At 41.1% G+C, this 26,245-nt stretch overlaps 1 protein-coding gene across 3 annotated transcripts in view; it reads right to left on the minus strand.

The window, feature by feature from the left end:
* Nucleotides 1-256: 256 nt before the first annotated feature.
* STAMBP (STAM binding protein) overlaps nucleotides 257-26,245 on the minus strand; it is a 34,074-nt gene continuing 8,085 nt past the window's right edge. The window contains exons 3-10 of one of the 3 annotated variants that reach the window (XM_029232279.1): nucleotides 12,669-12,744; nucleotides 12,261-12,356; nucleotides 10,765-11,128; nucleotides 9,595-9,719; nucleotides 8,574-8,711; nucleotides 3,088-3,200; nucleotides 2,422-2,521; nucleotides 257-917 (exon numbers count right to left, since the gene is read on the minus strand). In XM_029232279.1, the coding sequence (XP_029088112.1) occupies nucleotides 861-917; nucleotides 2,422-2,521; nucleotides 3,088-3,200; nucleotides 8,574-8,711; nucleotides 9,595-9,719; nucleotides 10,765-11,128; nucleotides 12,261-12,356; nucleotides 12,669-12,744 (1,069 nt within the window). In that variant the 3' untranslated portion in view covers nucleotides 257-860. The remainder of the gene's footprint in view (nucleotides 918-2,421; nucleotides 2,522-3,087; nucleotides 3,201-8,573; nucleotides 8,712-9,594; nucleotides 9,720-10,764; nucleotides 11,129-12,260; nucleotides 12,357-12,668; nucleotides 12,745-26,245) is intronic. The other 2 variants (XM_029232280.1, XM_029232281.1) reach the window with 2 other exon arrangements.

Here is a 26,245-nt window from a genome sequence, read left to right on the forward strand (position 1 = left end):
TTAGGGCGTAAGGAGGAAGTGAATGGGGTGACCGACTTGAGATAGCACCAAAAGAACAGAGATGACTTCACAGTCCTGGAAGATGGCAAAAGGCAGAGAGAAAAGACTGAACAATTAAAAGTGAACTGGGACATACCTTCAATGTTGGTACATCTCAAATTCCATTTTCCCCTCACCTTTCCCCAAATAACCAGACCATTTAGTTAACCTCTCTAGACAATGCTTGATCCAACAGATCATTCTAGAGCACAAAAAAATATATAGTTGTTATTTTATTGTAGAAGAAAAAATATTCCTAAATATTTGTTAAATAACAATAACTCCTGACAAAATCATTCTTCAGGGTTCTTGGGCCTCACCATCTGGTCAAACACAGCAAGCTCTCCCTCAGCTTTATGATGAGCTTCATTAATAATGCCATAAACCACAGAAAAACCCAAAGATTTTCTAAATGGCTTCCAAATGTCTGCATAGATGCCCTTAATTAGTCCAAAGGTAAACAGTAAACAAGTTGGCAGAGAAATTAGAAGGATCTCTGAGAGGGGAAAAAATGTTAACAATTGGTGAGTCTAGAACAAAGGGTATATAGGTGTTCATTACAACATTTTTTCGACTTAATTTTTTAGTTACAGGCAGACTGAAAAGTTGCTTTAGCATGATCATGCTATTTTCCAGATGTGCCTAAAAAACATATTCAATTATTTCTTTTCAAACCAGAAATAGAAAATCAGTTCTCCCCAAGGTGATACATTCTATTCTGTTTAAAAAAGCTTCCAGAGCTTTCTGGAAAGTTTAAATTAAGGGGCTACCAGTACACTGATATGGTTTTATAGTTCTTGGGAAGTGTCTGAGTCAAACTCTCATCGAAGGTCTGTGATGGTCACTGCTCTGTCCACAACAGTCACGTGGCTGCAGCTCTGCAACAGGGAAAAAGAAAGAAAGGGAAAGTCCTGGAAAATTCTGGAAAGTCATCTTTAAAACTCCTTACTTGTTGAAGTCATGGAAGATATCTTTTACTTAACTTCCTGTGTGTTTTCTTATCTTTGAAAAGCAAGTTTAAAAGCTATTTACAATAAGCAGTTCACTGCCTAACTTCTTATATCTTTTGTATATTGTCATGATATATAAATATATATGTTTTAAAAAACCCCAAACAAACAAAACTCCTATTTACAATGCTTATTCTGGCTAGTGGTTCCCAGGCTGGCAGCCAGACTGCTACTTAAATGGCTGTTATGGTACGGGGTCTGGGAATTATTACTTCCACCAACACAGAATCAATAGGCTGTAGCCTGAATCAATGTGGGCCCATATACCTTCATTTATTTTTCAAATGTATGTATATTCTAGAGTCATTCATTAAATATACATTTATTTTAAATAACTGCTGGATTCATTGCAGTTTTTTGGGTTATTATGTCAACCAGATAATAAAGTACACCTGCTCTCACATGGGGAATACTCCCTCTTGGCATGCATAAGGGTTCATCCTAACTGAAAGCCTAGGCATTTCTGGGGGATCGTATAGCCTCTGTTTCAACATCCTGGTACCTAGACATTTATTACAGTCCAAGGCAGGCTAACCTATTTGTGAACAAGTCTGTCAGAAAGTTCTTTCTCATACTCAGCTGAAAACTCTCATCCCACAGGGTCTTAAGTTTTAGTTCTGGGAGTCACACCCCATACCTTTTTATACAACAATTCTTCTAACATTTACAGTCAGTTCTCAGATGCTCCCTGGGGTTCTCTCCTAAACATCCCCAGTTTCTTTTATGTGACAAGGGTCTGACTCCCTTTTCCATATTGGTCACTTTCCAGGGAACCCAAAAGAAATAATAACACTCCATGGCCAGCGCGGAGTGAAGCAATACTATCACATTAGATGTGAGGGGAAAAATTGAAACATACTTATCAGCAACTGAAACTTTTTACTCACGGAATACCACTTGGGGAAAAAAACTTTCTAATAAGGTCATAAAAATCCCTGTTATCTAAAATCAAATGAAAAGCAAAATTCCACAATTAAATATACTTAAGTGGCTTTTTCTTTTGAATTCAAACCTCTTACTGAAGTGCAGGCGTAGCAAGTGATGACGATGAAGGAAAAAACCTGACATTTAATAAGCAAGCTACTGCACTTGGTACTTTCTGTGCATCACTTCATTTAATCCTGTCAATAACCCTATTCAAGTATGTATTACTATTATTGTCATCTGCATTTACAGATGAGAAAGCTGAGGCCCAGGAAGGCTAAGTAACTTGATCAAAGGCACACAGTCCTTAAGTAGCAGAGCTAAGACTCAAACTCCTTCCTATCCCACACCGCTTCTATGTGTGTCACAAAGGACAATGTGCCTCAGCAGCTCTTCCTGTCCTCCCTGGTTAAAGCACAGCTCCGATTTCTTCTACATAGATACATACACAGAAGAGAGGTGGATCCTTGCTGTGTGGATGAAATCCTTTCTGGCGACAGGAAGAAATCTCCTCTAGTCCGTGGTCAGTTAGTCTAAAGAATCCAGTTCTGAAATAAGAAAAAGCAGGTCTAGAATCAAGCAAAGGTGTCCCCTCAATCTCACACACACACACACACACACAGAGCAGTGAAGAGCTCACTTTGAGACAGCTTCAAAAGTATGCTGGCTCATAGGTCTCTTCTCTGGTGAATGAATCAGTTAGAGAATGACTCATCACCGCCACCACGCTACTTTTACTGGGAGAATTCATAGTAAATAACAGGATTTAGAATGAAAAAGAAGTTAACTTTTGGAGATAATCTGTTGGATTTTGAAATTTTCTAATCTGATATCAATCTCTTGAAATTCCTACTGCTTCAAGTCAAACACTTCAAATTTTTTATGTCCTTTTCTTATAAAAGCATCTAGGTTGTTGCTTGGATACTTTTGTAAACAAGTTAGAGTAGGTTTATCAGGATATAGGACTTAAAAGGAAGCCTTTTTAAAAAGCCAATCAATACCACAATCTATATATTTTATAGAGAACAAGGTCTTAAGAATGGAGAACGTTTCCTCTGAGGCTTTTCCCCGGCTATCTCCTTGCAAAACCCTGAACCACACCCTATGTACTTACTCCTGGAACTTGGGGGAACAAACAATGGCTATCGACTCTGGCAACATCATCTGGTAGGAGCAGTGAGTGTGTAGGTCAACACTGGAGAGGAAGGCGGTCTGCGTGGGATGAGTCTGAGAAGAGAAAAAAAGGCAGGGACCCCTTCAGCGAGAATACACAGTCAAGCCTGGCCCATGAAGGAAGGTAGAGCCAAGTAATTCTCAATAACTTGCCATGATCTCCTTACGTACAAAGCCATTAGCAGCCATGAGGAATATGCCTGAAGTTCATAATAAGTAATGAACCTCCTTCCCAGCACTGTAAACGAGTATAGTGTAACATGAGTATGTGAAGAGACTCAATTTCTAATTGACCATCAAGACTTATCTGGCTACTCACAAGCTCTCTCAACACAATGGCGTCTCCCATACTGGATCAGACAGTACATGCTGCCCAATACAACAACCTAGTAGAAGTCAAGGACTTAACAAAGCACAGTTAGATGAATGATTCTTCTTCCTGATGGAGGGGTTAAAAGGTCAAGCATGAGTCTGGGGCTCTATAGGCAAAAGTAGCAAAAGCTGTCCTGTGGTTAAAGCATATCTTTCAAGGGTATGAGAGGCAGAGGGTTACTGGGATTTCAGAAGGGTAGTTAAATCACACAAAGGACCCTGTCTTATTTGAGAAAAAGACCAAGATATTGAATTTTGAGGGTAATCAGTTAAAGCACCATCTAAATTACATTCAGTTTATCTCATCTGTTTTCAGTTACTTAATGGTTTTTTTTTTTTTTTTGGCCACGCCTCGTGGCTTGTGGCATCTTAGTTCCCCAACCAGGTATTGAACCTAGGCCACAGCAGTGAAAGCACTGAGTCCTAACCACTGGAATCCCACAGTTATTTAATGTTTCATTGATCACACTCTTTGTACACAAATGGACCATATAATGACTTACGTTCATCTCAGAGGGGGTGTGAGATAACAAGGATGGAAAAAGAAAGACCCAATATGACTCAAAAAGACCACCAATCTTTACTGACAGAAAAGCACAGAAAATAAATATGTGCCCTTGACCAGTGTTTTCAACCCTGTTGTGCAAAAAATGAAGCTTCTGAGGAACTTGTCAAAAGCACAGGCTCCTGCACCCCACCCTGGAAATATCCATCCTGAGAAGGAAATTTTTTTCTTTAAAGCTCATTAAATGATTCTTATGTGCAGCCTCATCTGAGAAGCACAACTGCATAGAATGCTGTGACCAGCTCATTGTGGAAGAGGTCTGCAATACAGGAACATGTTAGCTGAGTGCTGACAGTAAATCTACACACAGGTCTGCATGGGGAAGGAAAGAACTTTCACGACCACAAGGGAGAAACAGTTTCTACCTAATAAGAATATGATCCTATAGACTGTTAGGGACAAACGGCCTGTGCCAACACCCTACACCCCATGGTTACAGCCTGAAATTTTAACTGAGAACAAATAAGACCTACACAAGCTGATGAAGGCCTCCAATCTAAAGTTGGGTTAGCTAGAAAGATGATATACAGATACATAGCAGGGGATCAATAAATAATTGTTAAACTAAACCAAAAAAATCTTGTTTGAGCCTCTGCTCCCCACTAACTACTGCACCTTCTCTCCTTCCCTTTACAGTCAAGTTTCTTGAAAAAACAGTTATGCTCACTGTGTCCACCATGCTGGTGACAGAGGCAGGCATTTTTATGAAGAGAAAACAATACACCAAAGGAGCAGAAATAAGTGAGGAGAGTGAATGCTCAGGGCAGCCTGGGTGCCTGGATGAGTAGGGCAGCCACAGGAGAGCAATGCCAGGTAAGACAAGGTGAAGGAGTGCCTTGAATACTGAGTTGGGGGTTACACAATAGTTGGTGATAAACATGACCATACAAAGTTTTTGACCAGGGAACCTGATTTATAGCTGGCAAGGTACAGAAGGAAGAACTGACCTTTTGCCTTCTCCTCTTGCCAATTTTAAGATCTGAGCAAACGTTATGGTCTGCTTTTGTTTGCTTTCAATCCCAAGTTAGGAAGGAATGCTACAGAAATATCATGGGGAAAAAAAGCTGGAATACTATCAATTTAGGCTCTAAATTTCTTCCTAGCTAGGCCCCCACTGATATTAAAAATCCTTTTACTCATTTGTGGCTAAGATCTACCTGAAGTCTAAACAGAAATTATTCCAAACTTTCCCCATCTTCTCCAGTTTTTAAACTTACCTGTCTCCTCCTGCTGGGCAGTGGATCTAGACTTCAACCTTGTTGATAGCAAGATCACCTAAAATGAGTTCCCTCAACCCCTCCAATTATAACCTCAAAAATCTCTCGGTATCTTTCTTTCTTCCTTCAATTCTGTCTCAGAGGAGTGAGTGTTTTCTCCCCCATATGAAGATGACTCCCTTTTTGTACTTCTGATTTAATCTTTCCTATCTTCCATTACCTTGTCTCTCCTGACCTCTGACATCTGCTGCACAGGCTCCACTATACTCCACCAGCTCACTGGGTTTAAAAACATGTTCAGGGACTTCCCTGGTGGCGCAGTAGTTAAGAATCCGCCTGCCAATGCAGGCGACACGGGTTTGAGCCCTGGTCCAGGAAGATCCCACATGCCGCGGAGCAACTAAGCCCGCCTGTGTGCCACAACTACTGAGCCTGCGCACCTAGAGCCCGTGCTCTGCAACAAGAGAAGCCAGTGCAATGAGACCATGCACTGCAACGAAGAGTAGCCCCCGCTCGCTGCAACTAGAGAAAGCCTGCGCTCAGCAACGAAGACCCAACGCAGCCAAAAATAAATAAATAAATAAATACATTAAAAAAAAAAATGTTCAGACAACTATACACAAGAATGCAGATGAACCTTAAAAACTGAGTAAAAGGGCTTCCCTGGTGGCGCAGTGGTTGAGAGTCCGCCTGCCGATGCAGGGGACACGGGTTCGTGCCCCAGTCCGGGAAGACCCCACATGCCGCGGAGCGGCTGGGCCCGTGAGCCATGGCCGCTGAGCCTGCGCGTCCGGAGCCTGTACTCCGCAACGGGAGAGGCCACAACAGTGAGAGGTTCGCGTACCGCAAAAAAAAAAAAAAAAAAAATTGAGCAAAAGAAGCCAAGTACAAAAAAATACATATTATATAATTCTATTTACATAAAGTTCAAAACCAGGCAAAACTAAACTATTGAGTTTAGGGATACACACTTAGGTGGTAAAGCTATAAAGAAAAGCAAAGAATTTCCAGAAATGTCAAGTGAGGGACTATCTATACCAGAGAGGAAGGGTAACTGGGCAGGATATGGAGGTGGGAGTGTGCTTCTGGCAACGCTCTATTTCTTGACCTAGGTAATGTGTGTGCACAGATGTTTGTTTAATGATTCATTAAAGTGCACATTTATTTTATGTACTTTCTTATACACATTTCAAATATAAAGGTTTAAAAAAAAACCAAAATAAAAACAGAACACATTTTCACACTAAACCATAAATCAAGCAAACTCTCTCAACCTGGCTATTCCTTAAGCCACCATTCCATCTCTTTCCTTTCCTTTAGTCAGTGCTAAGCTCTTCAAAAAATCAGTATATATTTTACTATCACCACAACCTCAATACCCATTACTTCTTAAACCTTTTTAATCTGCATAAAACCCACTAAATTGAGGTCATCAATGACCTCATCAAATCCAAAGGGCTCATACAAGTCTTCATCTCTCTGCAGCATGTGACATAGTTAACATCCTGAAGCTTCTTCTTAAGATGTTCCTCCTCCTTTGGCATCTGTGCCTTAACACTCCCCTCACCTTTCTCTGACGTCTCCTTGCTTCATGACTGACTACTCCCTACGCTCCCCTAAGTGGCCTGTCCTTCAAGCTGCCAGTGAATCTCTTCCTGTTCTCCACCCTCCTCCAGTTCCAAGGCTTCCAAGGTCAGCTGTATGCAGAGGTCTCCCGGTTCTCTTTCCCACCTAGACCGTGTTCCCAAGTTCCAACTGCCTGATAATTACCTCCACCAATATAATGTCAAATCCTCACAACAGAAGACACCATTTGCCCCACTTCCAAGTAAGTTCTCCTGCTGGAGCCTCTGTTTCTGCTTATGGGATGATTAATCATTGCCACCCCCATGAGTCAGGCCTGAAATCTCTAAGTCATCACTTACTCATCATCCTCTCTTACTCATTCCCCACATCCTCTGAAATCCTACATTTATCTCTTCCTTCCCAAATGCACTGCCATCACCGTAGCTCTCATCATTATTAGATTTTATCATCACATTAACCTTTTAAATGATCTCCCTGCTTCAACCTCCTCACTAAAAAGCAGAACTATCCTGCCTGTCCACCCAAAACCCTCCAGAACACTGCTCCTAAAGTATCATGTGAAAGCTTACCTACAACTGTTTCCTGATATGAACCATAAGCCCCAGAAAACTGGACCACTCAATGCTGCAGGATCACAGTCTGCCTATTCCAGTGTTGTCCCCTCCATATGGAACTCTCCCTTGGCTCACCTTGTCAAAATTCTAGAAAATCACCCCAGGTGTGATCCTTCCCTCCTCTGAATTCCACAGGGCTGTTTGCACCTCTTGAGGCACCTGACACATTCTGCCTCACATGAAGAGTTATGACTTGTCTATATGTCAGTCTCCTTTATGAGACTAAAATCATATCTTACTCAAATTTGTATCCCCTGGCGGATAAGGTACAAGTTTTCTACTCCCCGTGTACGATAATGGGGGACACACAATAAAAGGCAAATATTTATGAAAGGACAGAGGCACACTGACTGCCTCACAGGTCAGTATTTCCCAAATTCTAACATACAAGTGTGTGCAATCTTCCCAAATCTAGAAATGAGCTGCCTTGTTTTTATGTAACCCTGTCACACAATATGGAAAACAGCTTGGTCTATGAGAATGAGGGGTTGAAAAGGAACAGAAAGAAAAATTAAGAATTAATCTTTAGGGATGGAATTATATTTTACCTGAATATTACCAGAAGACTGTTAAGACATGCAGACACTTGAAAATCTCCTATATTCGTGGCCCTTCTGATTTATGTAAAAGTATAGGCTGCTTTAAGAAAGACCAGGTGGAGGCATCTGAATTAATTTCCTTGGCTCATTTAAAATATTTTGATTTATATACCTTTCAGGAACATCATTTGTACGAAGTAAGGCATAGCCTCTACCGTCAAGGTCCACATATACCCTAGGCTAGCATCCTATCACTGTTCATGCTCACAGGGGAATTGGGACTTTAGGGAAACAAGTTCATTTCCATTAAAAAATTTTAAGTTAAAAAGCCCTAAGTAATGCCCGGAAATCAATACTGTGGTGCAAGCAGTTACGTATGCTAGGGAAGTCAAGTCTGCATCCAACAGAGGGAAATACAACCATCTAAATAGTCTGGATACAATTCACTCTGCTCCAAGAAAAAAATAAGCAGTGTGTTTATAATATCATGTGAGAAGAGGAGACGAACCCCTGGAGAGCTCGGAATTGCTTACGTGAATCCAGCCCAGTGTGATGAGACCCTGCTGATCCTGTATGAGGAAAAGCTCTTCTTCGTTCTCGGTGTTGCAATAATCAGACCCAGCACTTTGCTTGGGGATGAGGACATGGGTAATGGTAAATTCATTCCTCATCTGTCAAATGAGAAAACAGCTCATCACAATTCCCTGGCACTTAGGCAACCCCACTCTGTCACAGCAGTGGAAAGTTAAAACATCTATACAAGCGAAGGCCCGTCCCCCCAGCATGAGTCTTCTAAGTGAGGTGAGTTCCTTATGTCAGTCATGTTCACAACGCTGACTGCCCAAGTACATTGCTTGGGGCCCTCTGCAAAGCCACAGATGCCCACAGCCCTGTGGGAATTCCCTGCTGCAGCCAAACAGGTCTACTCATGATTCTTAAGAAGCTCTGGGTATGGTACCATTTCTCTTCCTTTGTTCATGTCTAGAGTAGTTTCCTTTTACTATTTCTCTAAGCCCTTCCCATCCTTTAAAGCTCAGTTTAAGTCTATTCCACCTTACATGTTTATTTATTCAGCAGTTAGGAATGGCTTCTTTAAGCACCTCCATTTAATGATACTTCTTTCCTCATAATTCCTAGTGCTTTTATTGTACATACTAGTCAGCATACTATCTATCTTTTGGTGTATATCTCCCATCTCTCCAAAGTGCTTGGGTACTTTTTGCGGACACATGCTCCGTGCCTTACATATTTCATATTCCCAGGTCCTGCCATAAAGTCGGTGTTCAAAAGCTAATATACAGGATCTTCCTACCAAGTTTAGAATTAGGTATTTCTTACCACTGGCATTAAAATAATCAGTTCAGTTCAAGGGACTTTGAAAATCAATCAAATACAGGGTCACTAAAATCAAGGTGACATTGCATTACGCTGCCCATGGCTCTTTGGCAGAAGGATTGGCACAAAGAGTAACTGACCCTGGATATCTTCTCTGAGAGTCACAGGAGGCCAAGGGGGAAGAAACAGTCTCAGCTCAGGAAAGCATTTGTCTTTTACCAGTTTTCCACAGAGAATTCCACATGTCTCTACTCCCCGGGCAGTGTTGGCACTGGCCAACTGGAGAAACCGTGGGCAGAGCTTCCCAGGCACCACCACGTGGCGCAGTCCATCGATTGTAGGAGCTGTAATGGAGAAAGAAGAAACGTCTGAGATCATGGGGCACAGCCTCCCCAAGCAGACCTCAGAGTTGGCAGCCCTGGGAGAGCAATGCTAAATCACTGGGGTCCCGCAACTGTAGGTAGCGCATGGGGATCTCATCCTTATGGTGGAAGAAAAAGGGCTGTAAAGTCTCTTCTCCAACCTCTTGCTACAGCCATTGGGAGTATGTTATTTCAAGAAAAGAAAAGAGGCTGTAATCATTCAAGTTAACACAAAGGTAAACTACTGCTTAAAAGAAGTTTCTGAGCTATTCAGGAATAATAGTGAGACAATCCTGCCTAGTACATGGGGAGAAACCCTGAAGGCCAGGCTTCAAGAGTCCAGCACCCCTTGCCCACTGTTACCTTGTCCTTTTAAGTGGATCTTCTGCGAAGCTGAACTCCTTACATGACTACTTGAAAGACAATTCCTAACAAAAAGATCTATTCTAATAATCAAGGCATACTCATCATTTTGCCGCTATTGTTATTTTCTCAGATAGCCATACATTGTTGAGAGGAGGAAAGACTCAACAGTTTTTTATGGCTAGACTGAATTATCACTGACTACATACAATACTTACCTTGACTAAACTCCTTACCAATTAGGAACATTTGCAGGGCAAGCACAATTCAGTAGCTCTTTTTTATTATTTAAAGGTCAGTGGTTGAATTGTAAAGTGGTACTATAAATGTCAAATTTCCTTTACAAAAGGTCAACAGTGGTCTCTAGTTCACTGAACATTTCAAATCTCTGTATAACCCTTAAAAGCTGAGGATATGACTTTCAAGGACGTTATTAGCTCTTCAGAAAATCGACCTGGCCCAGGTAAACTATATGTCTTAAGCAAAGTCCACTTTATAATATAGCTGTGATAGAACACAGTATGGTAATACTAATCAAATGGATTTCTGTGACCAGAGCCTAATGAGTGGTATCATGGAGGTAGTTGTAGCTGAATCTCCTGGAATGACACCCTGTTTGGTTGCAGCTGAGATAGAAGAGTACAGAAGCAAATGAATTCACTACCTTCTGAGTTGCTCAATGCTCCAGGTTTCAAGGATCTATCCACTACAGGTGGCTTGGCAGGCCTTACAGTTGTATTATAGTCCGAAGGCTGTGTGTATATAACAGGTGCCGTGGGGAACACATCTAGGGAGGGCTTCTCTAAGTCAGGTACCAGTGGGCCGTCCAGGCCAGGGTCCACCTTCCCAAACTCCTGTACAATTTTCAGTCGTTCTTTTTCTAGTTCCTGGTTCCGGATCATCTCCTCAAAGGCATGGAACTGTTCCTGCTCCAACTGTTGCTGCTTCTGTTGTGCCACCCTCTGTCTTTCCTTTTCCAGCTCTTGCTGGATGGCTACGTTTCGGGCAAATTCTTCCTCTTCCTTCTTCTACAAAGAATGAATACGAGTTAGGCTAACACTTTATACTCAAGTGACTTCACATCTTAGAAGGACAAGGCTTTTCAGCAGGGAGATTGCCCCAAATGTACTTCTGCTCTAGCGTGAGTTCCCAACACAGAATTCACGCTTCCCTTAGTACCTCTACACCCATGGAACAGCTGCCGCTCCTGTCTATCTAACTACCATACACCTATTCTTCAAAAACAGTTAAAGTCCTGATCCTGTTGGTACCCTTTCCCAATGACTTTAACTAATGCATTTTCTTCTTTACCAAAATCTCAAGGCAACTTACTGTCTGCACCTCATAATCTGTATCATACAATTTTAGCCTCCGGTGTGCCATGTATACATTCTGTATCCCAAGTAAGGCTGTGAAACAGAACCAAATCTAAACTTACAACTGCCATGTTGGGGGTCTCTATTGAATTTTGACCCTGAATGAAGCCTCTGAAATTTTTCTGGTGATTGGTCCAATATAGAGTGACATTTTAAACTACTAAGAAACATCAAGGAATAATCTCCTTCATGAAGGTTTTCACTCACTGGGTACCTTAGAAGTACATAGCTGTTCACCTCTCTGCTGATTTTCAACATCAGAGTCCAGAACAGAATTCAGTAGAGTGTACAAAAGAATGTGGAAGTGCTTGCAGTGTGTGTTCTCACCTGACACAGACCAATGACACTGTCTCAGAGCTTCTCATGTGTTTTAACTGACTCTTCCTAACAAGAATCATTTGAAAATAGCTTGAAAAAAAACCCCCAATTATTATAAACAGGTATATCCTATGTTGGATATAATCAAATGTGTATCAAATATCCCAAATTCTCTGATCTAAAAACCTTATACTTTAGTGCGATTTTCATTGTTCTTAGGTTCTAGCTCTAGACATAGCAGACAAGCAATAGATATTCTGTCCCTCAAGTCATCCTCTTAGATAAACAGGCTAAATCTGTATTAGAATCCTCAGCCTAAACACCTTTTTTGAGTTTCTGGTCTTTGCCAATAAAGTAAAATATCACATTAAAATCACAAGATCTGCTGAAATAACTATTAGAATCCTAGGTCACAGCCTAAGAAACCAAAATAATTTCCTTTTTTTTTTTGCTATTACATACTCACTTTTTCTTCATTATAGTCTATATATTCTTTGGTATATCGTTTTAACAGTTCTGCTTTCAGCTCTTCTGCTTTGGGAAATGCAATCTCCTTTAATTTCTGAGACACAAAATCAAAAACTGGGAGTTAGAACAATTGCCAGCTAATTAAGCAGAGAAGTAAAAAGACTGAAGTCAAGTTGGCAATGGCAACAATGTTTCTAAAAACATTTAAATAATAATTTAAGTTTAAATAATTTAATTTAAAATACTCCCTACCGTACCAGATATTTTGTAACTGATCTAGTGAAATGGCCTCATCTCCTATTTGCAGGATATGATGCTCAGATGCAGATACTGCTACATATATTTTGGAGTTAGTTTGTGCTTCTCTGAAGCTTTTAGATGGGCAAAAGTTAAAGTGAAGACCCACCTTTACTGTGTCTTTCTTTTCAGGAATGACAGCCGATTTGTAATCTCGATGCTTTGGTAGTTTCTCAATAAAGAGCCTAAGGGAACAGATCAGATTGACTGTGATGCAAAGAAGATGTCCAAATGTCCAAAAGACTCTGAAGCAATGCAACTCCCTTACCCTGCAGAGACTACCTGATGGGTTTCCAGGCATGCAGGGATAACAGGAACACCCTGACAGGCCATGTTCCCCACTCATCTCTAGCCCTGTAAAGAGCAACAGAGTGTTTCCCTCTTCTCCCAAATCAGATGTGCAGCAGCACCAGACTCCTACAACAAAAATGATGGGGAGGAAAAAGCCTATCCTGCACCCCAAAATACACCTCCAGAGAGATTCTTTTCTTGTTGTGACAGTAACAGGCTTCCAAAGGAAAAGGCCTCTCGCAAATCATTCTTCAGAGAACAGTTTGGCAGCCAAGGACAGGAGGCTAAGAGAAAACCCACATTCTATTACTACTTCTAACTCTGTGTGACCTTTAATGCTGGCTTTTCTTCTTTGGGATTCATGTTCCGTCAAAGAAGAATATTCCTTGCACCAGATTAAGCACTGAGATGCTTAGACAGTTCACGTGTTATATGTGTGTAATATGTGCACGTTACATGTGTAACGTGTATTATGATCTCTGATGAAAAGTGCTTAGAGAAACATTAAGTGCTAGATTTCCTCTTTCAGTTCTTGTCCTTGGCTGTAAAGCTCAGTGGGAAAAATAAACTGAATCAATTCATAGACCTCTAACATTTATGATGTCTACTTGGGGACGGTGAAAATAAATAGAAGTTCAGTAACTTGTCACAGCCAAAACGGAGGGTTCAGAATTCAATGCCAGCAGGCCAGTTCCAGAGTCTACTCTTTCAACCACTATATCGTACTGCCTCCTCATGGCTCCTGGAATGTCCAGAACTGTTGGAGGGGTTCTGAACAAAGATGTCTTTCAACAGAATTAGGTTGTAATAAACACAAGCTGAGGCCCAAAACAAATAAACTGAGGGTAGCTTGCCCACAGCCACAAAACACTGTTATGTAGTTGGGATTAACTGACTCTTTTTCACTTTCTGCCCATGGGTAGGAGGAAACAAAGGAGGAAGACTCAGTAAAGGGAAAAGAAGATCCCCACCAAAACACACCCTCTATAGATGAGCCATCCTCCTTCTGTTCTAATTAGGCACATGAAAATTTCATTTCAATCCAATTTCACAAGACCCCTCAGGCAGGGATGAACTCCAAAATCAAAACAATTCTAAAAATTGTCCTTTGGGTTCATGAAAAATGAATTAAAAGTTTCCTTGAAGTCTATACTTAAAACAAGCACAGATTCACTTTTCAACCATAAAGTCCTGAAGAGGATATTAGGATAAATAAGGCATAGATCTTGTGCTCAAGAGACCTATTATTCAGTAACTCGAAAGACCAAGGTACACATTCACTACCTTCAGCAGGCTAAGTGTGCTTTGTATTGAAGCCTCAATCAGTCAAGAAAGTAACATGTCATATAAACACCACACTTTATTTTTATTTATGCTCTCAGCCTGAAGAACTGTGAAGTCCCTGAGGCCAGAGATTTCTGTTTCATGCTTCTTTGTATGTTCCTCTAAAGCCAGCACAGTGCCTTGTACAAAGAGGCACTGAAAAAATATCTGATGAATAAAATTGTCTTAAAACCTTTGGATGAGCTGAGTGAAAAAACAAAGTGCAAAAAAGTATAAATAACATGCTACCTTACATGTAAGAAAGGGGAAAATTATATATAGGCACACCTCAGAGATATTGAGGGTTTGGTTCCAGACTACTGCAATAAAGCAAATGTTGCAATAAAATGAACCACATAAGTTTTCTCATTTCTCAGTACATAAAAAAGTTATGTTTACACTACAGTGTACTCTATTAAGTGTACAATAGCATTAGGTCTAAAAACATATACACTTTAATTTAAAATACTTTATTGCTAAAAAATGCTAAGAATCATCTGACAATGCAGGGTTGCCACAAACCTTCAATTTGTAAAAAATACAGTATCCGTAAAGTGCAATAAAACAAGGTATGCCTGTGTGCATGTATATATATTCATTTATTTTGTTTATAAGTATATAAAGTAACACAGGCAGTATATACAGAAACTAGCAAAAATAGAGGACAGGGGAAATAGAGTAGATGAGACAAGAGTGGGAGTGAAAATTTTCACTATATACCTTTCATTTTATTATTTTGATTTTGAACCATGTAATGAAAACTAACTTATAAGATAAAACTCCCAGACTTGAACATGAATACCTTTCTCTTGTTTCAGTAACTGTAGTCAATTTTCTGAATAGGGACATATGGGCAGAAGCATCTCCTGAAAACAGAATGGGCAGCATAACCCACTGCCCACACTGGAGGCAACAGAGCTTGGTGGTTAGGAGGGCAGGCTCTGGAGCCACCCTGCTTAGGTTCAAATCCTGGCTTTAAGCACTTACTAGCTGTGTGATCTCCAGCACTATCCCTCAGTTTCTCTCTATGTATAAATTATATATACAGAGACAAACTAGTACTACCTGATAGGGCTGCTATGACATTAAAATAGATTTTTAAAAATAAATAAAATGCTGAGCACAGTGCCTAGCACATAGCCAACATCTGCTATATGTTTATATGATTGTTTTTACTAATAAATAAAAACGTGAGCAAGAAGAAGAGATGAAGATGTTAACACCAGGGTTAGAAATTTTCTAGGCAGAGAATAGCTGTGGCCCAGATGTATACTGTTCTCTGGGTTATATCTGGTTGCAGCCTACAGACAGGAAATGTACCAAAGCAAACAAAGATGCGTTGGCGAAACACAAGCAAAACAACCTAATGGAACAATAGAAAAAAAGAGGTACACAGAAAAGTAAATAAAAAGGTAAATAATTATATAAAATGGTACTCAACTTTACTTACATATGAAAGAAATTCAAATTAAGATGAGATATCATTTTCATCTATCAGATTGGCAAAGGCTTAAAAGTTGATTACAATCAGTGTAGGCAAGGGCATAGAGAAATGGGTATCCTTACACACTCTTAGCAGGACTGTAATTTGATAATACCTTTTTCCTTAGGAGAGGAAGGGGAGTGGGAGACAAGTATTCAAAATTTAAAATGTGTATATCCTAGGGCTTCCCTGGTGGCACAGTGGTTGAGAGTCCGCCTGCTGACGCGGGGGACGCGGGTTCGTGCCCCGGTCCAGGAGGATCCCACGTGCTGCGGAGCCTGCGCGTCTGGGGCCTGTGCTCCACAGCAGGAGGGGCCGCAGCAGTGAGAGGCCCGCGTACCGCAAAAAAAAAAAAAAAAATGTGTATATCCTTTAAACTCACAACTCCACATCTATGAATTTATCCTATAATAATACAAAAATATATGTATAAGACTGTTAAATACAGCATTGTTCATAAAAGTAGGGCAACCTGAAAACCTAAATGACCATCAGTAGGGGATTATTTAATAAATTATGGTGTACCCAAATGTGGAAAAACAACATAACCATTCACTCTTTCCTTCAACAAATATTTACTGAGAATCTACTGTGGGGTCAGGAATTATTACAAAGGCTGGCAATTTGGCAGTGAATGTCACAGTCACAAATTCCTCCCCACCAGAGAGTGTACATTACAGTGGGGGAACAGACAATAGACAAAATAAAAAGTATTATAGATAATCAGTGCTAGGAAAAAGTCACTAATAGGGAAGGGGAATAGAAGTGACAGGGAAGGGATTGAGCTTTTAGATAGGGCAGCTAAGGAAGGCATCACTGAGAAGGTAGCAGTTAAGTAAGGACTGGAAGAGTAAGCCATGACGATATCTGGGATAAGTCTGTTCCAGGCAGAAGAAACAGCCCTAAGGCAGAATGAGATGCTGGATCAATGTGTCCTGATGCGGAAAGATATGACTGTTAAGAAAGCAAACTGTAGAAAATAATATATTGTATGATCTCATTCAGGCTTTAAGAAAAAAGGATAAAGACATGAGCCCATGTGTTTGCATGGGCATATTTTCTTAACAAACACATAAACACACAAGAAACATAACAGTGATTACCTCTGGCGGATGGGAATTTTCTTTTCACTTTAATATTTCCCTTGCTGTATGGTTTGAAAAAAATTTGTTTTAATTAGGAACAAATATTACTTTTGTGTAAAAATAATTTAAAAAGTCAAGCAGAAATTCTATAACATGGATGTATTAAGGGCTCTAATTTCTTCCAATCTTAAAAGTTAGTCAGCAAAGTGAGCATGAGCACAAATGAAAACCCTCTTCAGCCCATAAGCCCCAATCCTGGTGGTAAACATTTTCAACACAGGTGACAGGCCATTTTCAGAAAGCAGGTCTGTGTTGTAGGGGGCTCACACAGCAGACAGGAATATCCTAAATCCTGTGTAACTCTCTTCTATGCAGCCTAGTCGATGACCATAAAAAGCTGCGAAAGAATCCACCGCCTGGATTACTGTCTGTGCTCACCATGAAAATATGCACTGATTTAATATGTTGAAGATCCTTCTTCTATACTGGGGTCTGCAAAAGGCAAAGCATTCCTACAGTAGGGGAAACCTCTGAGGGGGGAAATGTGCTTGAGATAATTAAGACGCCTGAACTGCTCAAGGGAAAAGAACAAACATGCCTTTAAAATCCTGAGTTAAAGTATGCAAAAGGTCTAGAACAATGACTCAATAGTGGGGGGGAGGCAGAAGAGTGGTGAGGTAGAGGCCTACCCTCTTCCCTCCTCTCTCCTCAGTGTAATAACTGCCAAAGTGAGCCATTGTTAACTGACAGGAATATACCAAGTAAACTGTGGTAGAAAAACTGACCAAGAATACTGAGCTAGAAGTTTTTTTGCAACTCCTAGGGCTTGTCAGTTCACAGAATCAGAGTTAGGGCCTAGAAGATATCTGCAGGAAAAATGAAGGTAGCTACATTTATTGATCCTGGTCTAGCCAATCCAACAAAGTCCCAAATTAAACCCCAAATCTAACAAGTTAAGTAATACATTCTACCCTCCTCTCACTCAACTCTCCTCTAGGCCTAGTTCATCATGTTGAATGGTCCTATAAGCAGAACACCACATACAGGAACAAACTCCCCGTATCGGTCTTGTTGTTAACACTGATATTCATATCACTCAAAGTAACACCAAATCACAGAAAAAAAACAACTTCTTAAGCATCCGTGTACCATTAATCCTACTCCCTCTTGCCTATATAAGAGTTTATTTCTACACTGAAACTCTCTTTTCTGTACCGTTAGCCTCTCCTTCTCCACAGTATCCTTTCCATCAGCAAAAAGTATGCTCTAGAATCTCCGATCTTAAAACACACACACACACACACACACACACACACACACACGCACACACACACGCACATTCATGTACTCCTTGTCCCCTTCAATTACTTCCTCAGTTTTCTACTTTACTTCCTGTCCAACTTCTCCAAAGAGCTGTCTATGCCAGGGCTTGGCAAACTACGGCTAGCGGGTCAAATCTAGCTCGCCATCTGTTTTTATAAATAAAGTTTCATTGGAACACAGCGTCACCCATTCATTTGTGTATTATCAATGGCTTGCTTTCACACTACAAAGCAGAGGTTGCAACAGCGATCAAATTGCCTGCAAAGCCAAAAATATTTACTGGTGTTGGGTGCAGCCACTTTGCCCTAGGAACTCTGGTCTGAAGTGCTGGGGTCAAGACCTCTGCACGGGACACCCTGTGAGCAAATGAAACTAGATTAAGCACGAAGGAAAAGGAAACGAAGTATCGCTGACTGAAAAGCTACTGACAGGGAGGACCCTCAAGATGGCAGATCACCTTCCTCCCCACAAGTACATCAAAAATACATCTACCTGTGGAACAACTCCTACAGAACACCTACTGAATGCTGGCAGAAGACCTCAGACTTCCCAAAAGGCAAAACTCCCCACGTACCTGGGTAGGGCAAAAGAAAAAACAGAGACAAAAGAAGAGGGATGGGACCTGCACCAGTGGGAGGGAGCCGTGAAGGAGGAAAGGTTTCCCCACACTAGGAAGCCCCTTCGCGGGCGGAGACTGCAGGTGGCGGAGGGGGGAAGCTTCGGAGCCGCGGAGGAGAGCGCAGCCATGGGGTGTGGAGGGCAAAGCGGAGAGATTCCCGCACAGAGGATCGTTGCCGACCAGCACTCACCAGCCCGAGAGGCTTGTCTGCTCACCCGCCGGGGCGGGCGGGGGCGGGGAGCTGAGGCTCGGGCTTCAGGCTTCAGGCTTCGGAGGTCGGATCCCAGGGAGAGGACTGGGGTTGGCGGCGTGAACACAGCCTGAAGGGGTTAGTGCGCCACAGCTAGCTGGGAGGGGGTCTGGGAAAGAGTCTGGAACTAAGAGGCAAGAGACCATTGTTTCGGGGTGTGCGAGGAGAGGGGATTCAGAGCACCGCCTAAACGAGCTCCAGAGATGGGCGCGAGCCGCCGCTATCAGCGCGGACCCCAGAGACGGGCATGAGACGCTAAGGCTGCTGCTGCAGCCACCAAGAAGCCTGTGTGCAAGCTCAGGTCACTATCCACACCTCCCCTCCCTGGAGCTTCTGCAGCCCGCCACTGCCAGGGTCCCGTGATCCAGTGACAACTTCCCCGGGAGAACGCACGCCAGCCTCTGCCACCATAGGCTTGCCCTGCATTCCGTACCCCTCCATCCCCCCGGCCTGAGAGAGCCAGAGCCCCCTAATCAGCCGCCCCTTTAACCCCCTCCTGTCTGGGTGAAGAACAGACGCCCTCTGGCGACCTACACGCACAGGTGGGGCCAAATCCAAAGCTGAACCCCGGGAGCTGTGTGAACAAAGAGAAAGGGAAATCTCTCCCAGCAGCCTCAGGAGCAGCACATTAAATCTCCACCATCAACTTGATGTACCCTGCATCTGTGGAATACCTGAACAGACAACAGATCATCCTAAAACTGAGGTCGTGGACTTTGGGAGCAACTGTAGACTTTGGGGTTTGCTGTATGGAACAGACTAGTTTCTGATTTTTATGTTTATCTTAGTACAGTTTTTAACGCTTGTTATCACTGGTGGATTTGTTTATTGGTTTGGTTGCTCTCTTTTTATTACTTATTATAATTTTTTACTTTAATAATATTTTTTAAAATTATTTTTTATTTTAATAACTTTTTAAAATTTAATTTAATTTTATTTTTCTCCCTTTTCTTCTGAGCCATGTGGCTGACAGGGTCTTGGTGCTCCAGCCGGGTGTCAGACCTGAGCCTCTGAGGTGGGAGGGCTGAGTTCAGGACATTGGACTACCAGAGACCTCCCCGCCCCATGTAATATCAATCAGCAAGAGTTCTCCCAGAGATCTCCATCTCAACGCTAAGACTCAGCTCCACTCAATGACCAGCAAGCTCCAGTTCTGGACACCCCATGCCAAACAACTAGCAAGACAGGAACACAACCCCACCCATTAGCAGAGAGGCTGCCTAAAATCATAATGAGGCCACAGACACCCCAAAACACACCACCAGACGCAGTCCTGCCCACCAAAAAGACAAGATCCAGCCCTATCCACCAGAACACAGGCACCAGTCCCCACCACCAGGAAGCCTACACAACCCACTGAACTAACCTTACCCACTGGGGGCAGACACCAAGAACAGCGGGAACTACAAACCTGCAGCCTGCGAAAAGGAGACCCCAAACACAGTAAGTTAGGCAAAATGAAAAGACAGAGAAACACACAGCAGATGAAGAAGCAAGGCAAAAAACCCACCAGACCAAACAAATGAAGAGGAAATAGGCAGTCTACCTGAAAAACAATTCAAAGTAATGAGAGTAAAGATGATCCAAAATCTTGGAAATAGAATGGAGAAAATACAAGAAATGTTTAACAAGGACCTAGAAGAAATGAAGAGCAAACAAACAATGATGAACAACACAATAAATGAAATTTAAAATTCTCTAGAAGGAATCAATAGCAGAATAACTGAGACAGAAGAACGGATAAGTGACCTGGAAGATAAAATAGTGGAAATAACTACCACAGAGCAGAATAGAGAAAAAAGAATGAAAAGACATGAGGACAGTCTCAGAGACCTCTGGGACAACGTTAAACACACCAACATTCGAATTATAGGGGTCCCAGAAGAAGAAGAGAAAAAGAAAGGGACTAAGAAAATATTTGAAGAGATTATACTTGAAAACTTCCCTAATATGGGAAAGGAAATAGTCAATCAAGTCCAGGAAGCACAGAGAGTCCCATTCAGGATAAATCCAAGGAGAAACATGCCAAGACACATATTAATCAAACTATCAAAAATTAAATAACAAGAAAACATATTAAAAGCAGCAAGGGAAAAGCAACAAATAACATACAAGGAAATCCCTATAAGGTTAACAGCTGATCTTTCAGCAGAATCTCTGCAAGCCAGAAGGGAGTGGCAGGACATATTTAAAGTGATGAAAGGGAAAAACTTACAACCAAGATTACTGTACCCAGCAAGGATCTCATTCAGATTCGAAGGAGAAATTAAAACCTTTACAGACAAGCAAAAGTTAAGAGAATTCAGCACTACCAAACCAGCTTTACAACAAATGCTAAAGGGAACTTCTCTAGGCAGGAAACACAAGAGAAGGAAAAGACCTACGATAACAAACTCAAAACAATTAATAAAATGGTAACAGGAACATACATATCAATAACTACCTTAAATGTAAATGGACTAAATTCTCCAACCAAAGGCCCGGTAATGTTAACAAAGATCCTGGGAGTCTCTGCTTCTGACAGGATCACTGTATTCCCATGTAGGGAGCACCAGAAGCCTGGGAGCCACCAGGGCCTGCACTGCTCAGTGCACCTCTCAGGGCAGCAATGCCAGGCTCCCACCTCACTGCTCCATTCAGCTGCAAGCCTCCCCACTGGGTCCCATCATGCCTTTTTAAAAAGCTTCTGTATAATGAGTGGAGAGCAGAGAGGTATATTTAGTGGCCTCACTCAGCACTCCAGAATCATCAATATGGAGCCTCTGGATCTCTCCCAGATGCCAGCTCCCCCCAACACCTGCACTCGTTCTTCTGTTACAGTTAGAATTAGGGTCAGGATGGGGGGTGTTAGGAGGGAGAGCATTCTGACAGAGTGTGAGTAAGGTCCCATAGTGAGATGCAATATGTATAGGACTGAAGGAAGGCCCAAGTGGCTAGAGCACAGAAAGCAAAGAGGTGAGTGCACGAGCTGAGGCTAAAGAGCCTGGTAGGAGCTACCCTATAAAGGACCCTATGCACCAGAAAAAAAGGGGTTCACATTCTTAACCTAAAATCAGTAGGAAGACTTGCAAAGATTTTTCAGCTGAGTGTTGACATGATTGCATTTGAAAAAGACCTCTGGATACTCGGTGAAGAAAAGATTGCAGGGTTTTTCAACCTCAGCACTATTGACACTTTGCGATGGGTAATTCTTTGTTGTGGGGGGCTGTCCTATACATTATAGGATGTTTAGCAGTATCCTTGGCATCTCCACGCTAGACGTATCCACACATGGAGTTCAGACAACCGAAGTCTCCAGACATTGCCAAATGTCCCCAAGGGGCAAAATCAACCCTCATTGAGAATCACTGAATTAAGGAAGAGCAAGAGAGAATGACGGAGACAACTGCTGGTTTCACCGTAGCCCAGGTAGCAATTATGGTAGCTTAGAATTGAGGAGGTGGAAAAGGAAGGAAGTGAACTGATTAGGGTTAGGATTAGGGATTAGGGAGATATTTAGGAAGTCAAGTCAATGATATAGGTTGCTTGGTTGAAATGGAAGGAGAAAGTGAGAGGAATTAAGGAGAATGAGTGATTCTGGCCTAAGCATACAGGGAGGTGCTTAGTACCATGAGCTAAGATTCCAGGTAGATCCTAGATTTTGAGCCAATGTAAAAGTGGAACAAGACTTTTGGAAGTAGTGGGATATGTGAGTATAATTGTATGTGTAGGAGGAACATAAATCATTAGAGACCAAAGGGCAAATTGTAGTATTCAATTACATTGGTAGCCCCCAGTGAACCATGCCTCCTGGCATTCATGACCCTGAGTAGTCCCTCCTCTTGAATCTAGGCTGGCTCTGTGACCTTTAACTAATGGAATATGGCAAGAAAAACATTCTGAGACTTCTGAGCCCAGGTATTAAGAAGGCCTGGTAGCTCCCACATTTGTGCCCTAGGGTGCCCATTTAAGAAGTTAGTGGCCATTTAAGAGGTCTAAGTACACTGAGACCACCATGCTGTGAGAGGCCCAACCTTGCTATTTGGAGAGGCCATGTGGAAGATAAGTGAAGCCCCTTGCCAGTGGTCCCAGCTAAGCTTCCAGTTTACAGCACCAATTTGCCAACCATATTTATGAGGCCACCTTGGAAGTGCATCCTTCAGCTCCAGTCAAGCCATCTATGTGAGCCGATGTGCTGGCCCCATCAAGCCCTGACCAAATTTCAGAATTATGAGCAAATAATTTGTTGTTTTAGGTCGGTAACTTTGAGATGCTTTGTTACACAGCAACAGATAACTGAAAGAGCCTCTCTAAGGCTCACTTTTGCCTACTGTAAATTAGAAATAATAATAATACCTACCTCAGATTTATTGTAAGGGTAAGTTAAATAATGCCTTGAACTAGAAGTACTCAAATATTGTTATCTTTATTCTTGCAGGCACCAAAAAAAGTACTTAATAGTTGATAATTTTATTGCACAATATTGATTAATACTGTTAATATTAACAGAGCAATTGTCACCTTCTCTATCTGCCCTATATTGAACAGAACCTCTCAGTCACTCTGCTCCCTTCTTTGCTTCATAGCACTTAATACCACTTGAAAAATATATTTTTATTATCTGTCTTCAACACTAGAATAAAAGCTCCATGAGAGTTAAGACTTCGTTTTGTTCATTGTAATATCCCAAGTGACCTGTCACATATATGGTCAATAAATATGTGTTGAATGAGTAAAAAAAAAAAAAAAAAAAAAAAACCTCCAACCAAAAGACACAGACTGGCTAAATGGACACAAAAGCAAGACCCATATATATGCTGTCTACAAGAGACCCACTTCAGACCTAGGGACACATACAGACTGAAAGTGAGGAAAAAGATATTCCATGCAAATGGCAATCAAAAGAAAGCTGGAGTAGCAATTCTCATATCAGAAAAAATAGACTTTAAAATAAAGACTATTACAAGAGACAAAGAAGAACACTACATAATGATCAAGGGATCAATCCAAAGAGAAGATATAACAGTTGTAAGTATTTATGAACCCAACATAGGAGCACCTCAGAAAGTAAGGCAAAGGCTAACGGCCATAAAAGGGGAAAATCGACAGTAACACAATAATAGTAGGGGACTTTAACACCTCACTTTTACCAATGGACAGATCATCCAAAATGAAAATAAATAAGGAAACACAAGCTTTAAACGATATATCAAACAAGATGGACTTAATTGATATTTATAGGACATTCCATCCAAAAACAATAGAATACACTTTCTTCTCAAGTGCAAATGGAACATTCTCCAGGATACATCATATATTGGGTTACAAATCAAGCCTTGGTAAATTTAAGAAAATCGAAACCATATCAGGTATCTCTTCTGACCACAATGCTATGAGACTAGATATCAATTACAGGAAAAAACTGTAAAAAATACAAACATATGGAGGGTAAACAATACACTACTAAAAACCAAGAGATCACTGAATAAATCAAAGAGGAAATAAAAAAATACCTAGAAACAAATGACAATGAAAACACAATGACCCAAAACCTGTGGTATGCAGCAAAAGCAGTTCTAAGAGGGAAGTTTATAGCAATACAATCCTACCTCAAGAAACAAGAAAAACCTCAAATAAACAACCTAACCTTACACCTAAAGCAATTAGAGAAAGAAGAACAAAAAAACCCCGAAGTTAGCAGAAGGAAAGAAATCATAAAGATCAGATCAGAAATAAATAAAAAAGAAATGAAGGAAACAATAGCAAAGATCAATAAAACTAAAAGCTGGTTCTTTGAGAAGATAAACAAAATTGATAAACCATTAGCAAGACTCATCAAGAAAAAAAGGGAAAAAGACTCAAATCAATAGAATTAGAAATGAAAAAGGAGAAGTAACAACTGACACTGCAGAAATACAAAGGATCATGAGAGATTACCAGAAGCAACTATATGCCAATAAAATGGACAACCTGGAAGAAATGGACAAATTCTAAGAAATGCACAACCTTCCGAGACTGAACCAGGAAGAAATAGAAAATATAAACAGACCAATCACACACACTGAAATGGAAACTGTGATTAAAAATCTTCCAACAATCAAAAGCCCAGGACCAGATGGTTTCACAGGCGAATTCTATCAAACATTTAGAGAAGAGCTAACACCTATCCTTCCCAAACTCTTCCAAAATATAAAACAGGGAGGAACACTCCCAAATTCATTCTACGAGGCCACCATCACCAAGATACCAAAACCAGACAAAGACGTCACAAAAAAAGAAAACTACAGGCCGATATCACTGATGAACATAAATGCAAAAATCCTCAACAGAATACTAGCAAACAGAATCCAACAGCACAGTAAAAGGATCATACACCATGATCAAGTGGGGTTTACCCCAGGATGCAAGGATTCTTCAATATATGCGAATCAATCAATGTGATACACCATATTAACAAACCGAAGGAGAAAAACCATATGATCATCTCAATAGATGCAGAAAAAACTTCTGACAAAATTCAACACCCATTCATGATAAAAACTCTCCAGAAAGTAGGCATAGAGGGAACGTACCTCAACATAATAAAGGCCATATGTGACAAACCCACAGCCAACATCGTTCTCAATTGTGAAAAAACTGAAACCATTTCCACTAAGATCAGGAACAAGACCAGGTTGCCCACTCTCACCACTATTATTCAACATACTTTTGGAAGTTTTAGCGACAGCAATCAGAGAAGAAAAAGAAATAAAAGGAATCCAAATAGGAAAAGAAGAAGTAAAACTGTCACTGTTGGCAGATGACATACTATGCATAGACAATCCTAAAGACGCTACCAGAAAACTACTAGAGCTAATCAATGAATTTGGTAAAGTAGCAGGATACAAAATTAATGTACAGAAATCTCTTGCATTCCTATACACTAGTGATGAAACATCTGAAAGAGAAATTAAGGAAACACTCCCATTTACCACTGCAACAAAAAGAATAAAATGTCTAGGAATAAACCTACGAAGGAGACAAAAGACCTGTATGCAGAAAACTATAAGACACTGATGAAAGAAATTAAAGATGATACAAACAGATGGAGAGATATACCATGTTCTTGGATTGGAAGAATCAATATTGTGAAAATGACTATACTACCCAAAGCAATCTACAGATTCAATGGAATCCCTATCAAACTACCAATGGCATTTTTCACAGAACTAGAACAAAAAATTTCACAATTTGTATGGAAGCACAAAAGACCCCGAATAGCCAAAGCAATCTTGAGAAAGAAAAACGGAGCCGGAGGAATCAGGCTCCCTGACTTCAGACTATACTCCAAAGC

Source organism: Monodon monoceros, unplaced genomic scaffold (genome assembly GCF_005190385.1).
Source record: "Monodon monoceros isolate NGI ecotype Baffin Bay Population unplaced genomic scaffold, NGI_Narwhal_1 Super_Scaffold_19, whole genome shotgun sequence".
NCBI classification, from domain to species: Eukaryota; Metazoa; Chordata; class Mammalia; order Artiodactyla; family Monodontidae; genus Monodon; species Monodon monoceros.